At 31.5% G+C, this 15,387-nt stretch overlaps 2 protein-coding genes across 2 annotated transcripts; both read right to left on the reverse strand.

The window, feature by feature from the left end:
• Positions 1-1,112: 1,112 nt before the first annotated feature.
• Positions 1,113-6,114, reverse strand: LOC114167061 (disease resistance protein RPV1-like). Its single transcript, XM_028051981.2, has 5 exons — positions 5,542-6,114; positions 4,404-5,448; positions 4,061-4,321; positions 3,229-3,957; positions 1,113-1,885 (listed from the first exon to the last, which is right to left on the reverse strand). The coding sequence occupies exons 1-5, from the start codon at positions 6,024-6,026 to the stop codon at positions 1,418-1,420; spliced, it is 2,988 nt and encodes a 995-aa protein (XP_027907782.1). The 5' UTR covers positions 6,027-6,114; the 3' UTR covers positions 1,113-1,417.
• A 4,023-nt stretch (positions 6,115-10,137) lies between these two features.
• Positions 10,138-14,169, reverse strand: LOC114167062 (TMV resistance protein N-like). Its single transcript, XM_028051982.2, has 5 exons — positions 13,602-14,169; positions 12,421-13,507; positions 12,169-12,321; positions 11,335-12,063; positions 10,138-10,651 (listed from the first exon to the last, which is right to left on the reverse strand). Exons 1-5 carry the CDS (start codon positions 14,084-14,086, stop codon positions 10,244-10,246), a joined length of 2,862 nt encoding a protein of 953 aa, XP_027907783.1. The 5' UTR covers positions 14,087-14,169; the 3' UTR covers positions 10,138-10,243.
• Between the last annotated feature and the right edge of the window lie 1,218 nt (positions 14,170-15,387).

Raw genomic sequence — 15,387 nt, forward strand, 5'->3', positions numbered from 1 at the left:
CTTCCAAAATCTCTAACATTTCCCTTTATTTGCATAATATAATCCACACATTTATCTTTCCACTTTTATTTAATAAATATCAAAATATTAAATAAAACCCATAACTAAAATAATGGAAAGATATAAAAATAAATAAAATAAAAATATGATAATGCAAATTATCAATGTTCCAGAAGTAATTGTATAGAGTTCTTGGTCTTTCTGATTCAATCAAAAGGCTTTTTACAAGATAAAAATGAACTAAAGTTTTTGAAAAGGCCAATTCAACCTTGTCTCCCACTCTAGGCTAATTACTTCTATTATTACTTATAGTAGGTAGCCGTGTTATTTCTCAATTGTGGTCACATATGTGATGGTTAAGAACTACAAACCCTTAGTGGTCCAAAAACCTTTATTGATGCAAAGTTAGTAAAAATTGTAGGAAAATTAATAAGTTGCTCGTCACTTAATTGTTTGTGCATTGGTTATGTATCAGACTTGGTAGAACTTTTTTTGTTTGCAAAGCAGTGACCCAATGGAAGTAGTTAACCTTGTTATTTCTCATATGTAGTCACATATGTGCCGATGAAGAACTACAAACCCTTAGTGGTAAAAAAAAACTTTAATGGATGCAAAGTTAGTAAAAATTGTACAAAAAATAATAAGTTGTTCGCCACTTAATTGTGTTTCATGCATTAGTTATGTATCCGACCAGGTAGGACTTCTATTTTTGCAAACCACTAATCCAATAGTTAACCTTGTTATTTCTTAGATTTGGTCATATATGTGATGGTTAAGAACTACAAACCCTTGGTTAAAAAACCTTTACTAGATGCAAGTTAGTTAAAATAGTACAAAAATTATTAAGTTGCTCGCCACTTAATTGTGTTATGTGCACCAATTATATATCAGACCTATTAAGACTTATTTTTTTGCAAACAGGTAACGCAATGGAAGTAATGAACCTTGTCATTTGTTGATTGTAGTCACATACGTGATGGTTAAGAACTACAAACCCTTGTTGGTGCACAAAAGCTTTACTAGATGCAAGTTAGTAAAAAATGTGCTCGCCACTTAATTGTGTTTTGTATACCAATTTATTACTTTTTGTTATTTGTTTTTGAGGCAAGGTCTTTATGAAGTAAAGAGAACTTGAGTATGTTATTTGTTTCTTGAAAGGCTTGAATGAAAATTATAATAACGTGAAAAATCAATATGGATCCACTCCCTAATATATATAAGGTTTTCCCTTTAATCATGCAACAAGGAAAACAAACTCTCAAAAAAACAGGAACCGCTTAAACAAATGGTTAACCTTTGTACAAAAACAAAAAAACCCTTTTGAAGGGTTGTGTTCCAATAAAGACCATGATTAATTCCATAACTCAAGGGGTCCTTAGCTCTGGCTCATTTTCTGTTCTCAAAGCAGAACGTGCACTTACCAGAAGTGAGACATTAACATTTTCTTAATGAATTTATTTAACGTATTTTCCTTTGGCTCAGGACAATGCTCCATTTCGAAGTCATTTAATTCAGCATATATAAGATAGACACTTGTGCTCTTGATCATCAATCCATGACCAAAAGTCACAAAAATCTCCACCTTGTCACCAGATCCTAAATTTGACATTATGCAATCCCAATCTTCATCGTTAAAGGACATTGTTGAGCCATGGTTGTGCATTTGCAATGTACACTTTGTGTAATTAACGATTAAGACAGCAGTAAGTTCAGGTTCAATGATTTTGGAGGTTGATAAATAAACAACACACAAAGTCATTCCCTTCATGACACGATCCTGAGGCAAAGTAAAAGAAACAGAATGTCCCTCACCCATATGGGTCAACCAATAAGGATCATTGTCACCTGGGAGAGAAACATCACCTGACTTATTGTTTGTCAATACCTGTGCCATGAGATGAAAAGCTTAGTTATTTATGTAATTTTTACTATTCAAATTGTCTTCTGCAATCATTATATTACCATTAATATTATGAATTGAGAATATAATATCAAACAACAATGTAACACATAATTAATACATATTAATGGTAATGAATAAAAAAATTGTGTGTTATAAGTTAGACAAAAAATTAAATAATAATACGACTGATATGTGAAAATATTTGAAAAGAAATTTAATGTAAAATTAAAAATTAGTAATATGAATGTAAAACATTTAGATTTATTTATAAACAAATTATTTAAGAAAATATTAAAAAAGTCTAGAATTTTTTCAAAAAATATATAAATTTAAAATAAAGTAAAATATAAAAATTTTAATAGAATTTTAGAAAAAAATTATAATACAAAAGGCAAAAAATTAAAAAATTTAAATTTAAATTCACATTCAGATTAGATAATTATTTGTTGAAGTTATTAGTTATTTGAATTAAACTTAATAATTAGAAAAATAAATTACTTTGTAATTTATTTTTCAAAATAAATTACTAACTTATTCACAAAACTAAAATTTTATTACTAAGTAATTTATTTTATTTTTATTAATAATTAGAAAAAATTATTACGTAAATCTTTTTACAAAATAAATATACATTTATCAAAATTTATTTTACAAAAAAATATAATTACAATATTTTATTACTATAATTTTTCTACCATAATTACAAAATATTTAAATTATCTTATTTATAATAATCAATCCTCAAAGTTTTTATTCCAAATTAATTTATAAATACTAGATTAAATATATTTTTAATTTATATTCACATGAGTTTATAAAAAATTGATAAATTTTAAATAAAGTAATTTATTATAAATAAATTTATAAATCTAAAACATTAGAAACAAATGTCAGTAATAATTCGTTTTTCAACAAACAGATTTTCAGCATCAAATAAAAGAAATTGTAATTGAACAAAAAAAAGAGTTTAGTTTGGGGGAAAAAAATTCCTGGTAGTCTATTCACATCAATAAAGCTCAAAAGTGCTCAAAAATGGTAAATATAGTTCATCCCATATCCTTAGAGATTTAGAATGCATTTCAACTTTCATCTCTTTCAGTTTATAATTCTACAATCATTTGGAAGGAAGCAATCATGAAGCAAGTAAAGAAAGGAAGTAGTAGTTAGTGTAAGTATAATCACTAGGTTAGTTGATTACAAAAACCAGATAGAAGCGAAGGGTTTTAACAGTTCATATATTGTAGTTTCATTTTATTTTATGTTCTTTTAATTAATAACTAAATTAATGGTAAAGGACTAAAGAAATAAGAGAGCTAGAGAAGAACCTTAGATATGCTCTCGTTCATAGTATTGAAGAATTCACCATGTCTTCCGAAACCAATCAAAGATAACCTGAAGTGATGCTTTGAAATTCCTGATTCTGAAATATTTACAACATATTCGACCAGAGTAGATTTTACTTGTTTAGATAGTGGAAATTCGGAGTCACATTGCACCACAACACTTCGAAGATTTGGAAGGGTGTTAAATAGTGGCATAATATCATCCCCACTACTATGCTCCTTATCCATGCAAAACGAATGAATATAAGATAGGGGATTCATCGTTGGCGACATCCAACAACGAATGATAGAAGGAAAAAGATAATGTGACAATCCCTCAAATCGATGTAGGGATATATATCCAATGCTTTTTGAGCATACAATGGAAAAAGGCACTTGTTTCACAACTGTATTTTCAGCAATTAGAGTTATCAAGGATTCCATTTGCCCTATATCTTTCTCCATTAGGCCTAGCTTTGAACAACCAGAGAGAATGAGAGTTTTCAAAGATTTCAACTTATATATCTCTCTTGGGAGATTGCTTAGACTTGTACAATCCTTCAAATTTAGAAGTGTAAGATTGTATAGACATCCAACAGATTGGTGAACTTCGCGCAATCTTGGACAATCTTTGAGAATGAGCTGTTCAAGACTGGGTAGTGTCGAAAAGTCAGGGGTTTTTGTCAAGTATATTGAGTGACTGAGGTTGAGGACTTTTAGCGACTCCAAAACCTTCAAGAGGATGATTTTTCGATAAAATATTAGAAAAGAAAATGATGAAATAAAATAAATAAGTGGAAACAAGTTTTAAAAGAAAATGGCGCGTAAAAAAAACCTGAGGTTGTTTCCATAGGAATCGAAGAAGATTGTATTTTAAATCAATAGCTATGGCATCATGCAGATAAAAGTCGTTAGGTAGGTATTCTGATGGAAACCCTTGCCAACTTATCCATGTTAGTTTCTTAGGATGGTACTCAGAAGCTCCAAGGAGTTCAAGCAGTCTTGATGGGTCTCTTACCTTTAAAGGGTGACGTTCGAAGAAATCTCCTGTGCCACGCAATCTATGAATGATTTTTGTCTGTTGTGATGAAAAGAGCTATGAAAAACAAATATATTGCTCGTGAGAAAGCAAGCACTTCCAAAAGAAGTTTCAAACCATAGAATAAGAATGTTCTTACAGTATTCTCTAACAGTTTACGAGTTTCGTTTCTTGAAATATCAGAAATAATTTCTCTTCCCATATCTCGTAGCAGAGGATGCACTCCAAATTTGTTGTTCTTTTTAACTTTGATGAGGTTACGCTCTATGAGAACTTTTATTCCACTATCAGCGTCTACTCCACAGCCATTTAGGATCTTCCTAACATAAGATCTGCCTTTACCAACAAAGAAACAACATATATCAAGGAATAGATCTCTTTCCATTTGATTAGGCAAACCTTCAAAGCTTATTTTCAATATCTGTAGAACTTTATGTTGAGGAGCATTATCTAATTTCAACAATACTGTATTCCATTCTTCTTCCGTCCTTTCATATAAATATGTTCCAACGACTTCAAGAGCCAGAGGTAGTCCTCCACAGTAAGCAACAAGTCTTTTTGCAAGCGAATAGTATTCCTCTTTTGGTTTTGCTTCCCTAAATGCATGCCAACTAAGAAGCTCAATTGACTTTTTTGGGTTCCCTAGCTTTATTCGAAAAATAGAATCAACTTGAAGTTTCTTCAGTAAGTCTTCATTTCTAGTTGTCATTATTATTACACTTCCTTCACCCAAAAGTGCACTACATTCCGATATGTATAGTGAAATATCGTCTTTCACATTGTCTAGTACAATGAGCATCTTTTTCCCATAAAGTCTTTCCTGAATCATTCTTCTTCCCATCTCAATGCAATGTATCTTCAAATTTGTTTTTAGGACATCCGAAAAAAGTTGTTTTTGTATATAATAATCCCTTTTTGTTACGCTAACTTCTGAAATATCTTCAATAAAACTTTGGTGCGTAAATGTACTATGAATTTGATTATAGATGGCTGTGGCAAGAGTGGTTTTACCCGATCCTCCCACTCCGCATATCCCTATCCTACAAACTTCCGCGGATTTATCTTTTATAATTTGAATCACATCTTCCACGTAGGATTGTAATCCAACTGGAAATTTAGTAGCCGACAAGACTGGTAAATTAAGAATGCTCTTTACAATTTTGTCCACTAGTTCAGCATCACTCCTTCAAGTTCAATATGGCAATTATAGAAGTCACGTATTACCAAAATTAAAGTACAAGCTTAAACTATGTTTATTGAGTGAGTGAGTGATATACCTGTAATTGCTTTCATCCCATCCAAAGAAATTTGCAGTCTTGGTGAGAGCGTGACTCCACATGCACATGCCATGCTCCAGTTGTTTGTCTGAGAAAGTTTGGTGTGCAGTAGCTTTAAAGGCTGTACCAAAATTACCCTTCTGAAGACGTACGTCAGATGGTTGAATTTCGTAATACACCGGAAGAACATGTCGGGAATAAGTTTCTTGCCATTGAATGATTTGTTGAAGTTGATGAAGACACCAAGCAGATTGAGAATAAGATTTGGTGAAAACAACAATTACTACCCGACAGAGATCGAGAATAGGTTCTTGGATCTGCATTTCCTTCACTGCATTCTCCTCATGAAGGAAAGTGGTGAATCCAACAGCAGAGAGGGCGGAATCGAGATGAGAAACAAATTTCCTGCGGATATCTTCTCCATCGAAGTGGATGAGCACATCGTACTTCCGTTGGAGGTTGGATGATGAAGACGCGAATTCCATGGAAGGAACTGATGAAGTCACTAAGTTTTAGATGAGAAAGCAATAATGCAACACAGTCAGCTACATGATCTTTACATACCCATCAGACAACCTTTTTTACTTTAGCCATTTGATAAATAGACCACAGTGCTGGAAGCGCGTTTGGACCACCATCACACAAGCTTTTTTACTTTAGCATTACTGGACCAATTAACACCCACTTTGAATCATAGAAAAGAAAATATTACACTAATATCTAGAAAAAATTTCGAATTAAAATGTATTTTTAAAATGACAAAAACTTTTCTTTTTCTTTTTCTTTTTTAGAAACACCTCTCTTTTTATATTATGCACATATATATCATTTTGTTGTAATTATTAGACAAACATTCTTCTCTTTTTCATTTATATCGACTTTGAATTCTAGTTTGGTTAGTGTATCTAAACTCGTGAAATGTTATCTAGTTTTGAGCAAGTTAATCAGTTCTTGGTTAACTAATTTAATGATTTCATCTGTATCAAATTACTCACGATAATACCGAAGCAATTAGTGAAACATTTATACTGCATCTCACATGCATGCACTCACGCTAACTTCATCTATTTTAAACCCTAGTTGGAGTCAAATATTTATTTCCTAACTTTATCTATTTTTATTTTTATCCGTCTAATTTTGTTCTTATTGTTATGTCCCTGTAGTTTTAAAAATGTTTTTTACTTTCTGCTAAAACTGTTGAGGTGACAGACGATGATAATATAAAATTAATATGGTTAGATTTAAAATAAAAATTGACATATTTACATAAATTAAAGCAAAAGTGGAATATTTGCGAGCACCAAAATAATTTTTTATTACTTTGATCCACATCTTATAAATTATTTTGGATGGGATATCAATTTTTTTAATAAAGACCTTCAAATATGGAAAATTCGACTGTGTCAGCCTAGACTAATATTTGGTAGAATTTGCACATGTCAACATTTACCAAATGTGGTCGGATTCGATTTAGTCGGCCTCGATTAAAATTCAACTATGTTGAACCTGATCAAAATTTGGCTAAGTTGGTTCCGACCGAAATTCGATCAAATTTAACAAGTCAACTCAATCAATATTTGGTCAAGTTCGATCAAGTTAGTCTGTCAAAATTTGGTTGAATTCGACTTAGTTGGTCCTAATCAAAATTTGTTTGAGATGACGAGTTTGGACCGAAGGTTGATACAGGATGACTGGAGCATAGGGTCGAGATTGGTTAGACTAAGTCGAGGATCGAGATGTATTGGGTCAGGCGACGACACAATTTTTACAAAATTAAATTTTAATTGCTTTCATTAAAAAAATGAATTTTGGATTGAAAACTTGATCCAAATATTTAGATCTAAATTTGATTCAAATATTTCGATTTGAATTTGAAAAAAATCAAAACAAATTCTGTTACAAAAAAGGATTTGGATCCAAAATCCACTCAAGTTATTTAGATCTAGATTGGATCTTTAAAAATCCAATTCATGTCCAACCCTAGCTTTAAGCATGTCAAGAAGACATTATATTATAAGAGAAAGAAACAATGTTTTATTTCGGGAGATATGGGTTTTAACTGAGCGTGTTTTTTAGTTTAATGTGATTATGATGTCTGAAACTTGCTTTTCAATTAATATTGAAGTAAAAATTGTCAAACAGTATAACAAGACGTGTTGGACAGTGATAAACAAAATTGACAATTGTAAGACACTAAAATTTTTTAATTAATTATAATTACAAAAATTATCAGTTATGAGCGCATCATACTTTCGTGGGAGTATATGGAAGTTGAAGAGGCGAATTCCATGGAAGGAATTGGTGTCGCCATGAAGTGTTAGAAGAGAAAGCAATAATGCACCACAGTGAGAGAGATGATCTCTGTGGAGACACAACCATTCAAAATAGCTAAAGACAATACCTTTTTTATATCAGTGGAAACCAGTTAAGACCATCACCAAACACCTTTTACTTTAGCCATATAAGAAAGTAGATCAACATCCACTTTGAACCACAGAAAAAAAAATTAAATAATAAGTATGAAAACTTTTGGCTTAAATACATTTTTCGTAGTGTTTGTTGCGGATAGTCCTCATTTTGACAGAATGTTTAAAATGATCCTCATTTTTACCGAATGTTTAAAATGGTCCTCATTTTCGCAATCCGTGTTTTATTTGGTCCTTTTCTATGACGTGTGACGCCGTTTAAATCAGCAACGGAGTATTGTATAAGTGGCTTTGTTTGTATTACGTTGCATTGGGATGTGTTATGTCTACTGCACAGATGTAGTAATTTAGAAACCATGCAGAAAAGGACCAAATAAAACACCAATTGCGAAAATGAGGACTATTTTAAACATTAGGTGAAAATGAGAACCATTTTAAACATTCTATCAAGATGAGAACTATCCGCAACAAACACTATGAAAATATGAGGACAGAAAAAAAAAAAGGTATTTAAGCCAATTTTTTTTTTTGTTATACTGTGTTTTTCTAAAATTCACATATTACCTTTACTTTTTATCTTAAAAGCTTTGTATCATCTCTCTTCCCTTTAAATGAATAATAAATACATTTTATTTTCACATTAAAGTATATCTAAAGTAACCATTGATACAATTTATAGAAACGTAACTATATAGCTAAATTTATTTGTGATAAAGATGTTAAAAGATGTTCAAATAATAATTTCTTATGGGCTTACATCTCATCTAACACTCTGATAAGTTTCAGGATAGAAAACTATATATTTTGCATCAAGGTTTTAAATTACTTGAGGAATTCAAAGTTTTCATAAAACAAGAAATGCTAATAAAAAAGTTCAAATACGATAGAACCTTCAATTATATATATTTTTTATTAAAAACAACAAATAGTTGGTTAAAAGAAAGACTCAAATATATATATATATATATATATATATATATATATATATATATATATATATATCCTCACGAAAAAAAAACAAGAATTTTTAAATTTAAAATATTTTTTTATTAAAAGGAAACCCCCAAAACTCGATGAATTGAGCGAAAACAAAAAAGATTCAACAATTTGGAAGAATAATTCAATGATTTCTGAAGCAACCATTTCAATTCAATCGATAAAGTCGACAAATTTTTCATTGAAAAAAAAATCTATAAAGGATCTCAATACTAAAAGAAAAGTAGTTATTAAAAAAATAGAAAAAAAAAAATATATATATATATATATATATATATATATATATATATATATATATATATATATATATATATAAGCAATTCCTAGACTATAAACATATAATTGCCAATGTTCAGTGCATATTTCCTTTTTTATAGCATACAATATTTATAAGGAATTGCAACATTCTATATAAATAGACTTGGATATATATAATTAAAGCTATATCAAGTCCATATCTATGCAAATGATTAATAATTGTTATTAAGTACAAAAGGATAATATCTGTAAATATTATGCAAGAAACCGTCTTATTTCTCAAAACCTACATAAATAGAACAAAGTTGTTACATGATCAATTCAAAGAAAGAATTACAAGGAATACAATACTTTTTTTTTTCATTTGTAGAAGTCTCAAACCTCTATACATTCAGTCACGCTCCTATAAAGAAACCTAAAATTTATCCCCTCTTTGATTGTATATTTCAATAGTTTTATTCATTATATAACTTATAGATTTAGTAATTTTATTTATGATAGTCCATACCTTGTTTTTGAATGTTAGGATTTGCATTGTTAATAATTTGTTTATGCACATGTACATTGTTTATATCTTCCTCGAATGATATAATATATAGAATTAAAGTTTGTTTCATTTAGTATTAAATAGAAGAATGAGGCTACGGTACTTACTGCATATAAACAGAAACTGAGACTTTCTAGCACACAACAAAGCGAAACACGTAACAGAATAGCGAACCACAGCTATCTGTATTTTATAATGCAGAATTTTTTACCACGATTTCTGAATCAAATATTATAAGCCAAAAGGTAAAAGAAATAACAAAATCAAAAACGAGAAAGCAAATACAATAAAAAGCTCAAATAAAGCCAAAGAAGCACAAAGCGAGGAGCGAGAAACAGGGTGAAATAAACAAGAAAAACAAGAAATGGATGAGAAAAAATAAATTGCAATCAAGAACATCATGATAAAGGGATCTTTCTGTTCTCAAAGAAGATAATGACTTACCAGAACTCACATTACAAATTTCTGTATAAATCTAACCAGGCTCCTTTTCTAAGTCATTTGATTCACCACATATCAGATAGACTACTGTTCTCTTGACTACCAATCCATCACAAAAAATCACAAAAATCTCTACTCTGTCTCCTGATCCTAAATTTGATATTATACCTTGCCAGTCTATATCATTAAAGGAAATTATCGTGCCATGATAATGTATCTGCAATGTACACTTTGTATAATTAACAATTAAGACACTTCTAAGACACTCAGTTGTCAAAATTTCAGGGTTTGGTGAATAAATGGCACACAGTGCCATTCCCTTCAAGACGTGATCTTTAGGCAAAGTGAAAGAAACAGAATGTCCCTCACCCATATGGACCAGCCAATAAGGATCATTGCCACCTGGCAGAAAAACATCACAAGACTCACTGCTTGCAAGTCCCTGTATCGTGAGACAAATAAGGGCATGTTTAGTTAAACAAAAATGTAGTACATGATCAAAACAAATGTGGTTAGCAGTTTTGTTGTGTATATTGTTGGTTAATAAGGATTTAGAATGCATTTTTGTTTTTGTCTCTTTCAGTTTATATTTCTAGATCATTGGAAATAAAAGAATCATGAAACTAGTAAAGCAGGAAAGCTGAAATCAATTTGCTAGTACTTTGACGTGGCTCCACGTAACAAAAGATCATGATTATGAAGTTGCACAAAATTAACCTATGAAAGGTAGATTGAAGTAAATGTTGAGAATCCAAATTAGGGCTAAGGGTAGAGTAGTATTTTCAGGTTGTTAAGATATCTCATTGATTTGTTTTTCCATATTTCGATGTTACCCTTCTGGACTTTTGTGCTATACGTATGTTAGTCTCTGTGGGAAATAAGAGAAGAGAACTATCCAACCCTTCATTTAATATAGGCATTATAAGGATAATCAATTGGTTAGTTTATTACTAAAGTTTGATATGTTTAGATGAAGTTGTGTGGCTGTAGAAGCGAAAGGTGCAAAGAGTTTAGAATTGTAGTTTCTATTAGATTAGACACTTGATTAGGATTATTTCGTGTTCTCTTAATTAATAGCGAAAATGATGCTGAAGGTAATGAACAAGGGAAAAGCTATAAAAGAACCTCAGAAGTGCCATCGCTGAAAGCATTAAAGAATTCTTTGCAGCTTCCAACACCAATCAAACAATATCTGAAGTGTGGCTTTGAAGTTCCTATTTCTGTAATATTCCCACGATATTCAACCAGAATAGTTTTCACTTGCTTAGATAGTTGAAACTCGGTGTCACATTGCACCAAAACACTTCGAAGATTTCCAAGGCTGCTAAGCAATGGTGTAATGTCATCCCAACTTTTAACTTCCACATCCATGCAAAACGAAGGATTATAAGATAGGGAATTCATTGACGGTGACATCCAAGACTGAATGATAAAAGGAAAAAGATTATGTGATAATCCCTCAAATCCTCGTAGGGATATATATCCAATTCCTTTTGAGCTTACAATTGAAAAAGGAACTTGTTTCACAACTGTATTTTCCGCGATTAGAGTTATCAAGGATTCCATTTGCACTATATCTTTTTCCAACAAGTTAATCTTGGAACAACCAGAAAGAATGAGAGTTTTTAAAGATTTCAACATATATATCTCTCTGGGGAGATTGCTTAAACTTGTACAGTCCTTCAAATTTAGCAGTGTAAGATTACATAGACATCCAATAGACCGGTGCACTTCACGCAATCTTGGGCAATCTTTGAGAATGAGATGTTCAAGATTTTGTAGTCCGGAAAAGTCAGGGGTTTTTCTCAAGTACTTAGAGTGACTAAGATTAAGGACTTTTAGAAACGCCAAAACCTTCAAGGAGATAAGAAAATGATGAAATAAAATAGTTATAAGTGGAAACAAAAACTATATTTATTTTGTGTTGAGTTTCAAAAGAAAATGACACGTAATAAAAACCTGGGGTTGTTTCCAGATGATTCCAAGAAGACTGCGTTTTAAATCAACCACTATTGCATCATGCAGATAAAAGTCGTTACATAGGTATTCTGAAGAAAAGCATTGCAAACTGATACATCTCAGTTTCTTAGAGAGGTACTTAGAATATCCAGTCTGTGATGAAAAGAGACAAGAAAAACATATATATCATACATGAGAAAGGAAACCATTTCAATAGAAGTTTCAAAACCACAGATAAAAAAATGTTCTTACGGTATACTTTGACGGTGCATGTTTCATATCATCATCAAGCCACAACCATCTGTTCTTCCTAGGTTCCTTTCTTGAAATATCATCAATAATTTCTCTTCCCATATCTCGTACCAAAGGATGAATTCCAAATTTATTGTTTCTTTTCACTTTTATGAGGCTACGCTCTAAGAGAACTCTTATTCCACAATCAGCGTCTATTCCACAGCCATTTAGGATCTTCGTTACATAAGCTCTGCCTTTACCAACAAAGAAACAACATATATCAAGGAATAAATCTTTTTCCGTTTGATCACGTAAACCATCGAAGCTTATTTTCAAAATCGGTAGAATTTCAAACTGGGGAACTTCGATTAATTTTAACAATACTCTATGCCATTCTATTTTCGTCCTTTCATATAAATAACTTCCAATGACTTCAAGAGAGAGAGGATTTCCTTCACAATAAGCAACTACACTTTTTGCAAGGAAATGGTATTCTTCTTTTGGTTTTGCTTCTCTAAATGCGTGCCAACTAAAAAGCTCAAGGGACTCGTTTGAGTTCAATAGATTCTTCCCAAAAACAGCATCAACTCCATGTTTCCTCAGTATGTCTTTATATCTTGTTGTAAGGATTATTACAGATCCTCCACCGAGCGATGCACGACATATCCTTAAGTCTAATAATGGATAATGCTCATCGATCATATCGTCAAGTACAATGAGCACTCTTTTCCCATAAAGTCTTTCTCGAATCATACTTCTTCCCATCTCAACGCTATGTATATTTATCTTTGTTTTCAGGATATCTGAAAGAAGTCGTTTTTGTAAATTAAGATGCCTTCTTTGACTAAAATCTGAAATATTCTCGATGAAGCTTTTCTCCGTGAATGTACCATGAATTTGATTATAAATGGCTTTTGCAAGAGTAGTTTTGCCCGATCCTCTCATTCCCCATATCCCTATGATACAAACTTTCCTGGGATTACTTTTGATGGTTCGAATCACATCTTTCACCTGGGACTCTAGTCCAACTGGAAATTCAGTAGCAGACAAGATTGGTAAATTAAGAACGCTCTTAACAATTCTGTCCACTAGTTCAGCATCACTCCTTCAAGTTAAATAGCAAATATAGAAGAAGTCATGTATTGCCAAATTAAAGTACAAGCTCAAAATATGGTTGATTGAGTGAGTGAGTGATTTACCTGTAATTGCTATCATCCCATCCAAAGAAATTTGCAACTTTGGTGAGTGCGCGGCTCCACCTGCACATGCCATGTTCCAGTTCTTGTCCTGAGAATGTTTGGTGTGCAGTTGCTTTGAAGGCTTTACCAAAATGACCTTTCTGAAGACGAACATCAGATGGCTGAATTTCGTAATATACCGGCAGAACATGTCTGGAATAAGTTTCATGCCATTGAATGATTTGTTGAAGTTGATGAAGACACCAAGCAGATTCAGAATAGGTTTTGGTGAAAACAACAATTGCTACACGACAGAAGTCGAGAATAGGTTCTTGGATCTTCATTCCCTTCACTGCATTCTCCTGATGAAGGAAAGTGGTGAGTCCAACAGCAGAGAGGGTGAAATCGAGATGAGAAACAAATTTTCTGCGGATATCTTCTCCATCGAAGTGGATGAGCACATCGTACTTCCGTTGGAGGTTGGATGATGAAGACGCGAATTCCATGGAAGGAACTGATGAAGTCACTAGTTTTAGAAGAGAAACCAATAATGCAATACTGTCAGATGCATGATCTTTACATACCCATCACACAACCTTTTTTACTTTACCCATTTGAAAAATAGACCACAGTGGTGGAAGCGCGTTTAGACCACCATCACAGAACCTTTTTTACTTTAGCATCATTAGACCAATTAACACTCACTATGAATCATGGAAAAGAAAATATTACACTAATCAATTCTTGGTTAACTAATTTAATGATTTGATCTGTAACAAAATTACTCACGATAACACCGAAGCAATTAGAGAAAATTTTTTACTACATCTCATATGCACTTTGCACTCATTACGATTACGCTAACTTCGTCTATTTTTAAACCCTAGTTGGAGTCAAATATTTATTTCATAACTTTATCTATTTTTATTTTTTATCCGTCTAATTTTGTTCTTATTTTTATGTCCCTGAAGTTTTAAAAATGTTTTTACTTTCTAGTAAAATTGTTGAAGTGACAAACGATGATAATATATAAAAAAAATATGGTTAGATTTAAAATGAAAATTGACATATTTATATAAATTAAAGCAAAAGTGAGCCCTAAAATAAAAAAAAAAAAAAAAAAAACTGGACTAGAAGAAAAAAACTATGATGATTACTTAAAAAAATATCATACACTTTCATCCTATCTTTACATTTTTATTTTCTTTTTCTTCTATCTGCTTTTATCGTACTTTTTTTTCTTAAAGTTTCTAATTGGTTCTGACCAGACGAGAGAAAATCTTGTATTGAAATTGGGAGATTATGTGAAAAATGAAGACTTGTCAAAAGAATTGTTTGATCTATGGTTGCTTTAAGCGACACGTGTTTATACACAACCACATAGGCCAAAGTAGGAAAAGACAAAAAAATCCACTTTTCTCAATCTAATTATTTTTCTTTGGTCCGATCCATTTAAAATTTATTTATTAAAATTTTATTCCACAAATCAATTTTAATGGATCTGAATTTTAATTTAATCTATATTTTGTAATTCTTTTAGATTGAATATTCATTATTTGAATCTAGATTTTTAAATATGAAAAATTTCAATATCCAATCCAAATTTTAAATATAAATTTTTAGTTGGGTCGGAGTGAACGTCGAGATGGGATGATCCAGAACAAAGGTTATGACAGGTCGACTCGGATCAAAGGTCAAGATGATCAATTCGGTCCCGACTGAAACTTGGTCGAATTCGGTTGAGTCATTCACAACACAAATTCATTCGAGTCAGCATCGGCCGAATTCGACCGAGTCAGCACTAATC

This window comes from Vigna unguiculata, chromosome 10 (genome assembly GCF_037176805.1).
Source record: "Vigna unguiculata cultivar grain cowpea cultivar isolate G323 ecotype 2 chromosome 10, ASM3717680v1, whole genome shotgun sequence".
Classification (NCBI taxonomy): Eukaryota; Viridiplantae; Streptophyta; class Magnoliopsida; order Fabales; family Fabaceae; genus Vigna; species Vigna unguiculata.

Excerpts from the sequence above, each read along its gene's own strand:
- LOC114167061 (XM_028051981.2), bottom strand. The coding sequence starts at position 6,026 with ATGGAATTCGCGTCTTCATCATCCAACCTCCAACGGAAGTACGATGTG. Across the intron at positions 4,322-4,403 it reads GTAAACTGTTAGAGAATACT|CTCTTTTCATCACAACAGAC; the intron begins GTAAGAACATTC and ends TGTTTTTCATAG. Across the intron at positions 3,958-4,060 it reads TCCTATGGAAACAACCTCAG|GTTTTGGAGTCGCTAAAAGT; the intron begins GTTTTTTTTACG and ends ATCCTCTTGAAG.
- LOC114167062 (XM_028051982.2), bottom strand. The coding sequence starts at position 14,086 with ATGGAATTCGCGTCTTCATCATCCAACCTCCAACGGAAGTACGATGTG. Across the intron at positions 13,508-13,601 it reads TGGGATGATAGCAATTACAG|GAGTGATGCTGAACTAGTGG; the intron begins GTAAATCACTCA and ends TTTAACTTGAAG. Across the intron at positions 12,322-12,420 it reads ATGCACCGTCAAAGTATACC|ACTGGATATTCTAAGTACCT; the intron begins GTAAGAACATTT and ends TTTTCATCACAG.